The sequence below is a fragment of the Anoplophora glabripennis genome, unplaced genomic scaffold, assembly GCF_000390285.2.
Source record: "Anoplophora glabripennis isolate ALB-LARVAE unplaced genomic scaffold, Agla_2.0 scaffold1510, whole genome shotgun sequence".
Taxonomy (NCBI): Eukaryota; Metazoa; Arthropoda; class Insecta; order Coleoptera; family Cerambycidae; genus Anoplophora; species Anoplophora glabripennis.
This window is the reverse complement of record NW_019417587.1, coordinates 7,856-16,154: the sequence shown is the minus strand read 5'-3', so window position 1 is coordinate 16,154 and position 8,299 is coordinate 7,856. Positions and strand designations below refer to the sequence as shown.

Here is an 8,299-nt window from a genome sequence, read left to right as displayed (position 1 = left end):
AAATTAATCCAACCGAAATTTTATTGAATTCGGCAGAAAATTAAAGTTATTAAAATTAATTTAATATTTAAGAGCGTAATTAGTAGGTTTGATTTATTTATTTAAATCTGGAAATATCTGGGGCTTAAAATTTTTATGCTTGACATCAGAATCGGTTTTTTTCATATTCTACCTAATTGGGCAGGTAACAAATGATCATCAGGTCAGTTAAATAAAATGCAGCTATTTTTCAACCATTAGTATGTGGTTGCCTATATCTCTGGTGGTTGATCTATGCAATTAACTTCATTCATATTGTATAACCAATCCCAAGATCAGAGAAAGATCTTGAACCACTCCAACAAATAAAAAATGAAAAAAATAAAGGGTGACAGCTGACTGAGCTGCACATACTTCTATACATATACCAAGCACTGCATATCTTTTCCTTTTCCATTGAATGACCTTGTTCCCAAAAAGAGGGGATAAAAAGTGTACATGTTGCACTTTGTCAATTTTGCGCAAGCTCGAAAATTTAGCGGATTATTTCAAATGAAATTTAATAAGTGATGTACTATTAATTAACAGAGCAAAATTATCAATTGTTATTTTGTATATATAATTATACAACTTGTTAACTGTTATTTATGAAAATATTATATAGTGAATGTAAAATAAAATGGGTACAATAAAACGTAATCCAGAAGAGAATAAAAGTGGTTTTTTTATATAAAATAGCAAACATTTTTTGAAATTTAAAATCAATACATCTTCACAAAAATTCATATAAAAATACACATTATGTACAAATATACATACATAAAAATGAAAACAAGTTATCTACCTTAACTTACCCTAACTTATATATAAATAATAATAAAAATAAATCATATCAATCATATTAACCTAAGTGTTTCGTGATCCAAGGTACTTACCAGACTCAATTTGATTTTTTAACGTATGCTAAATATCAAGTCTTATTTTATTAAATATACAATGCAAAGCTAGTCAAGATCTTAGAACACATTGAAGCAGTGCCGGTTTTATTCTTGTGACATTTACAAAAAATATATAAAGGGAAACAACTCGACTCTTTTTAGTATATAACAGTAAGAGTTCACCATGAAACTTCTAAGGTTGTCAATGTATCTATTAGATTTTGTAATAAACATGAAGTCTCATGCATTAGCGATATGTGGAATTTCTAGCTACTGATTGGACACGTAAAAATTTGCTTCAGCCAATTTCATCAATACATTACCCTTAATTAATAAAAAGCCTTAATCAATAAAACCTTAAGTTTCCATAGGGTGTAAAGATATACATTTTTACTTATAAACAAATTTTGTCTTTTTTATTTTTTGCTAGAATCATCGCTTCATACCAGCTTGTTCCTCTTTTCTTTAAGTCTTCTGCCAAGTGCCACTACTTGGTCCCATGTTTTTTATGGGTGTGCCTCGTTTCCTCTTTCCATTTTTTTTTGTTTCCCAAATCATTTTCGGCTGTCTTTCTGTTCATAACCTACCTTCGGAAATGTCAATGAGTAATGACGTTAATCGACAAACCGACCAATGGGAAAATTATCACATAGCGCGTGCGTATAACACTCAAAGTGCAACACCCCCACTTTTAGGCTTCAATTCCCTTTCAAAATGCCAGAACGTAAACAAAAATGGTAGATCCGTTGAGTTTACTCCGTAAATACAATGTCAATAAAAAAGAAATTATCAAACGAGATGGACAGATTATAANTATTTTATATTCCCGTAATACAATACCTGACAATACAAACCGAAGTCATAGGGAAGGAGAAAATTGTTTTTCCTTTAGTTAATTTTAATCTTTATCATTATGGTTGGCAACAGTAAATCACAGTATATGTTTGTATAGTAGTTTAACTCATTTGCACTATTTCGAATTATATTAAATAATAGCCAACCGCCTTATCGAATTTTTAAAATTAACCAATCGCAATGTCTAGTTTCAAATCATGGTCACGAAATAAAAGCAAAATATTGAATTTATTTCATAAAAAATTAATCCAACGAATTCGGCAGAAAATTAAAGTTATTAAAATTAATTTAATATTTAAGAGCGTAATTAGTAGGTTTGATTTATTTATTTAAATCTGGAAATATCTGCAGCTTAAAATTTTTATGCTTGACATCAGAATCGGTTTTTTCACATTCTACCTAATTGGGCAGGTAACAAATGATTATCAGGTCAGTTAAATAAAATGCAGCTATTTTCCAACCATTAGTATGTGCATGGAGACTACACTATCTAATCTCCCTGAGTATGTGGTTGCCTTGTTGCCTATATCTTTGGTGGTTGCTCTCAAAGAAAATCCTTGGGTTGCTCTGTGCAATTTAACTTCATTCATATTGTATAACTAATCCCAAGATCAGATAAAGATCTTGAACCAATCCAACAAATAAAAAATCAAAAAAATAGAGGGTGACAGCTGACTGAGCTGACCAGAGCTGACAGAACGTAAACAAAAATGGTAGATCCGTTGAGTTTACTCCGTAAATACAATGTCAATAAAAAAGAAATTATCAAACGAGATGGACAGATTATAATTGGTGAATTTTCGTGGCCCAAAAATGTTAAGACTAACTACATTATTTGGGGGTATGTGTTAAATGAGGTAAGAAAAACGTATATATGAAACAACCTAACCTTAAATTTGCAGTTCTGGCAGATGAAACCCCAAAAGAATATTATACGCTGGAATGTTTGCTTTTTATATTAAAAAACGTATCTCTCGTTCATCCGGTGTATGTGAGACGGGCGCATGCGGAGAATATACCAGTAGTGAGAAGGCCAGATCGTAAAGAGTTGCTAGCATATTTAAATGGAGAAATACCAAGTTGCCCTTCTATCAATAAGAGTGCACCTTTGGAAATACCTACACAGGTTTGTTCTTGTACTAGTTTTAAATAAAGATCTAAATTATAAAAGATTTGTAGGTCAAAAAATCTGCTGATTACGATGGGCCTGTAAGTATGGCTAAGAAGCCTCGCTTTGAGGATACACATGTGCAGATGTGTGAGAAACTGGCTGCGAGGTTAGATGCACCTAAAGAAGCTTCCGTAACAGTAGATAATGTTAAGTATGTAATCCCATCTTTAAAATAATTATTTGCTAATACATTATTTTTAGGACACTCTCAAAAAATTGCTGCTATTAAAGCAAAACGTTTAGCCACAAAGCGAACCACTATTAAGGGAAACAATGATATTGGGCAAGAGTATGATTTTAGAGCCATGTTAGACTTGGATTCTGACATTACAAAGAATATTATAAGTTGTGAGAGGCAATGGGGAACGAGTACAAGAATTTTACAGTCAACGGGTAATTACTAAATATTCAGGAGAAATATGTCTAAATAGTGGCAGACTAGAGCTAATTTAACTATTTCAACATGTGATTGTTATAAGTTTCATTAATTAACTGAAATATGTGCAGAATATTACGTCTAATAAAAATCTTGATAACACTGAAAAGTCTTATAGCTGTTTTACATTGACAATTTATTCATGAATAAATTGACGAAGTTCCTTATGAATTAATTCACGAATTTATAGGTAAACAGTGTGGTTTTACGCTGCTACAGATTTATCAAGTTTTTTGACCCATGAATCAGTTCTACCATCGAATCGAAGAAGCAAATAAATTTCAAAAATGTCACCTTTCCACTCTTAATTGTAGTGATACAACAGCGGTACCATTTTGACACGTATTATATAAATATTTATTTTTGTAAGTAACAAATCAGTAAAAACTAGTACGACGCCACACAATTATTTGCATATTCCAATAACATAAACCTCATTAATGATCTGAGCACTCAGCTCAACAGTGAACTCTTATAGGTATCTAGTACAAAGTTCACTGGATCTGAGGCTGGAAATCTGTTGGGTAGGTACTTCTGAACTTCACGAGGAAACTGGGAAATTGACAAAAATTAGAACATGCTGTAATCCGTCAAGAACTTGATTGTGTAGTCTCCATGAACTTGATCATGAACACTGACGCTACACAAACTTGACGAACAAATTCATGAAGTTATTTGACAGCAGATCAATTTGGTGCATGACACTTGTCCAATTTCTTGATCAAGCGAATCGTGAATTCATGAATTAATTCATCAATAAATTGTCAACGTAAAACAACTATTAGTTTATATTCCCTTAATACAATGCCTGACATTGGTTTCGGCATAATGAGATTGTAATTAAAAAAACAAACTGAAATCGTAGGAAAGGAGAAAATAGTTTTTCCTTTCATTTAATTATTGCTTTCAATTTTCATCATTATGGTTGGCAACAGTAAATCAGAGTATATGTACAGTAGTTTAACCACATACTTCTATCCTATACTGATCATTTTGCAATTGACTTGAAGCCGAAAAGTGGGGCGACGTACCAGCGTATTCATACGCATGCGTTTACTTTACGGGTTTTGATTGGTTGAAAGCAACCAAGAACGGTGAGCACCAAGCGCCGAGCGGTAAAAAAGCCAAACCAAGCTANCGCGTGCGTATAACACTCAAAGTGCAACACCCCCACTTTTAGGCTTCAATTCCCTTTCAAAATGCCAGAACGTAAACAAAAATGGTAGATCCGTTGAGTTTACTCCGTAAATACAATGTCAATAAAAAAGAAATTATCAAACGAGATGGACAGATTATAATTGGTGAATTTTCGTGGCCCAAAAATGTTAAGACTAACTACATTATTTGGGGGTATGTGTTAAATGAGGTAAGAAAAACGTATATATGAAACAACCTAACCTTAAATTTGCAGTTCTGGCAAAGATGAAACCCCAAAAGAATATTATACGCTGGAATGTTTGCTTTTTATATTAAAAAACGTATCTCTCGTTCATCCGGTGTATGTGAGACGGGCGCATGCGGAGAATATACCAGTAGTGAGAAGGCCGGATCGTAAAGAGTTGCTAGCATATTTAAATGGAGAAATAACAAGTTGCCCTTCTATCAATAAGAGTGCACCTTTTGAAATACCTACACAGGTTTGTTCTTGTACTAGTTTTAAATAAAGATCTAAATTATAAAAGATTTGTAGGTCAAAAAATCTGCTGATTACGATGGACCTGAAAGTATGGCTAAGAAGCCTCGCTTTGAGGATACACATGTGCAGATGTGTGAGAAACTGGCTGTGAGGTTAGATGCACCTAAAGAAGCTTCCGTAACAGTAGATAATGTTAATTATGTAATCCCATCTTTAAAATAATTATTCGCTTAATATATTATTTTTAGGACGCTCTCAGAAGTTATGTCTGCTGAAAAAATTGCTGCTATTAAAGCAAAACGTTTAGCCACAAAGCGAACCACTATTAAGGGAAACAATGATATTGGGCAAGAGTATGATTTTAGAGCTATGTTAGACTTGGATTCTGACATTGCAAAGAATATTATAAGTTGTGAGAGGCAATGGGGAACGAGTACAAGAATTTTACAGTCAACGGATAATTACTAAATATTCAGGAGAAATATGTCTAAATAGTGGCAGACTAGAGCTGATTTAACTATTTCAACATGTGATTGTTATAAGTTTCATTAATTAACTAAATATGTGCAGAATACTACGTCTAATAAAAATCTTGATAACACTGAAAAGTCTTATAGCTGTTTTAGATGGAGACTAGATAAGAAGCTCGAACTCATATGGGAAAATTGACAAAATTTGTCCAAGAAATGGCAGAAGTTGGGGTGGCGCTAGTGTTCCATATGTCCCAAATGAATGTAGCAAAATAAATACGAGTGAAGTAAGCAAATAACAACCAATTTTATTTTATATTGAGTTTAGTAGATAATGTAGATATATCGGGCAGGTATATTAACCTAAAAACTAGAAGTCAAGTCAATAATTATTACAATTTGTTTTTATAATGGTAAATAAAAAGTTTCGAAAATAATTTAAATATGGTAATAGTATGTGAAGTGAATGACTGTCAACAGATTTAAAATAAAACAGTACGTTTGTGATCTGCATTTTCAATCTAATGATGTCCAAAAGTTTCGAAAATAATTTAAATATGGTAATAGTATGTGAAGTGAATGACTGTCAACAGATTTAAAATAAAACAGTACGTTTGTGATCTGCATTTTCAATCTAATGATGTCCAGCTAGCAGTTCTATATTACAACTTGACCGAATAGTGGGTTTATAGCAAAAGGTCGAATAATTCGGAAGTTGGAAGCAGCTTTCATTCTTAATAAGGTAGAGAAATTTTTAAATAGAAAGATTTTATAAGTGAAAATATTGTATAATTGAATGATGCATTGTTTCTTTATATATCTTGCAGCAGCATCAACTGCAAGAGCATCCACTACACCAACAACAACATATGCAGCTGCTACAACAAGAGCAAAAGTTACAACAACAACAATGAATATGTTCACATAATATTGACAATAGCAACAAAGTATACTTTATTTATTTCTACATATTTTTGTAATTTGTAATTTATATTACGTGCATAAATAATTAAATTCGTATCTTTCATATAATTCTTGCTGGTGATATCGTTATTATCATTACTGAATTGAATAAATCATTTCCAATTAGTTGCTGATTCTTTCCTGTTAGTAAAAAACTGATTGAAATTCAGATATCATATAAAATTTAAAGAGAGGATACGTGTAGTAATCGATGCTGATCGATCTGTATTGGTAATTGACTACTTTTACTAAATATTTGAACATGGAAATCAATTGCTTCATGAACAAAATGAAATTTTAAGAAGAAAAAGAAGATAAACTAACAAGTATTACTTATTTTTAAGAAGAGTTCCTGTTTTATTTGTAATACCTATATATTTACTTTGTTATGAATAAATATTTATTTTTATTTTAATTAGGTACAAATAATTTCGTTTTTTGATTCAATTAATAAAACATTGAAATCTTTGGTAAATAAACGTTTTATTTTTACAAAATTTATAACAAAAATATAGAACATTGCTAAAATATTTCTTTATAATACCTTATTAATTTTGGTCTATACTCTACCTTGGAATAAGTTATGGAACCATGTTACGTTCGAATTAAATCAACAATTTTACGAAAGTAGAATTAAATTTGACAGCAATTTTAAAATATATACCCAGAAAACTAATCGATTTTAAACAGTTATAACATATTTAGATTACCTATTTTTTATGACGTTTATGATGGAATATATTTTGTTAAAATTTTGATATCAATTGGTTGTCATGTTGTTTTAAGCTTCTTGACATTTTGAGAGACATATCATTCTGACCTTCAAAAGAAACAGTTCTAGATCTTTTCTGAAGAAGATAGCGTTATGACTCTCGAAGCATTGAGAAGCCTAAACCGACAACATGGCAATCAGCTTAGAAATTATCCAACCATAATTTATCGACTTTCCAGTCAGTTTTCAGTTACACTAATAGTATATCATTGGTTATTCAAAAAAATATGGATTGTGATATACTCTATCTTACATGAATTCGTTCCCTATCGTCTCTTTCATAATGCCGATTCTGATTATTTTGATTTGGAGGCACATATGGAGGTATATTAATATTTTTTTCAAGCACTTCCAAATCATCATGTAAGGTCCGATCAATTTTTGGGTAATTATTTACTTTAGTGGCACCACCTCCAATTTTCACAAAATTTTGTCTACCCCTCTATTTTCGATGGTGCTGAACACGAATCTGAAGTTTTTTTGTGCGGTCGAACCCAGTTTTTGAGAAAAAAAATTTTCAAAATTCTAACCTGAATATTTCAGATAACACTACGTAGAACTCTGTATATTTTATGTAGCTTTCAGAACATCTGTAATAAACAATGAACATTGTTTAAGAAACACATTTTCCCAAATTTGAACTAAAAAAAATATGTATTTAATAAATAAAATTATAGTAACTTTATGTGGGATTGTGGGATGAACAGAGTTGAATGAGAGTGGGGGAACTCAATGTCATCACGAATTACAAATGGCGGATTCAAATTACAAAATTTTTATTTATTAAATACATATCTTTTTACTTGAAATTTACGAAAATGTGTTTCGTGAACAGTGTTAATTGTTCATAACAGATGTTCTGGAAAGCTACATAAAATATACCGAGTTGTACGTAGTGTTATCTGAAATATCCAGGTTAGAATTTTGAAAAAAAATTTTTCTCGAAAACTAGGTTCGACCGCACAAAAAAAAAGAGATTCGTGTTCAGCACCATCGAAAATAGGGGGGTAGACAAAATTTTGTAAAAATTGGAGGTGGTGCCACTAAAGTAAATAATTATACCCTGCCTCATTATCTCG

At 31.4% G+C, this 8,299-nt stretch overlaps 2 protein-coding genes across 2 annotated transcripts; both read left to right on the top strand.

Annotated features, from left to right (window-relative positions):
• The first annotated feature begins 1,631 nt into the window (after positions 1–1,631).
• Positions 1,632–3,506, top strand: LOC108914679 (parafibromin-like). The gene is made up of 5 exons (XM_018720530.2): positions 1,632–1,715; positions 2,547–2,613; positions 2,675–2,898; positions 2,952–3,094; positions 3,145–3,506. The coding sequence occupies exons 2-5, from the start codon at positions 2,586–2,588 to the stop codon at positions 3,170–3,172; spliced, it is 423 nt and encodes a 140-aa protein (XP_018576046.1). The 5' UTR covers positions 1,632–1,715; positions 2,547–2,585; the 3' UTR covers positions 3,173–3,506.
• Positions 3,507–4,574: 1,068 nt separating this feature from the next.
• Positions 4,575–6,396, top strand: LOC108914677 (parafibromin-like). The gene is made up of 5 exons (XM_018720528.2): positions 4,575–4,729; positions 4,791–5,016; positions 5,070–5,212; positions 5,264–5,772; positions 6,313–6,396. The coding sequence occupies exons 1-4, from the start codon at positions 4,599–4,601 to the stop codon at positions 5,481–5,483; spliced, it is 720 nt and encodes a 239-aa protein (XP_018576044.1). The 5' UTR covers positions 4,575–4,598; the 3' UTR covers positions 5,484–5,772; positions 6,313–6,396.
• The last annotated feature ends 1,903 nt before the right edge of the window (positions 6,397–8,299 follow it).

Coding starts and splice junctions, on each gene's coding strand:
- LOC108914679 (XM_018720530.2), top strand. CDS start 2,586: ATGTTAAGACTAACTACATTATTTGGGG. Junction 2,614..2,674: donor ACTAACTACATTATTTGGGG/GTATGTGTTAAA, acceptor TTAAATTTGCAG/TTCTGGCAGATGAAACCCCA. Junction 2,899..2,951: donor CTTTGGAAATACCTACACAG/GTTTGTTCTTGT, acceptor AAAGATTTGTAG/GTCAAAAAATCTGCTGATTA.
- LOC108914677 (XM_018720528.2), top strand. CDS start 4,599: ATGGTAGATCCGTTGAGTTTACTCCGTAAATACAATGTCAATAAAAAA. Junction 4,730..4,790: donor ACTAACTACATTATTTGGGG/GTATGTGTTAAA, acceptor TTAAATTTGCAG/TTCTGGCAAAGATGAAACCC. Junction 5,017..5,069: donor CTTTTGAAATACCTACACAG/GTTTGTTCTTGT, acceptor AAAGATTTGTAG/GTCAAAAAATCTGCTGATTA.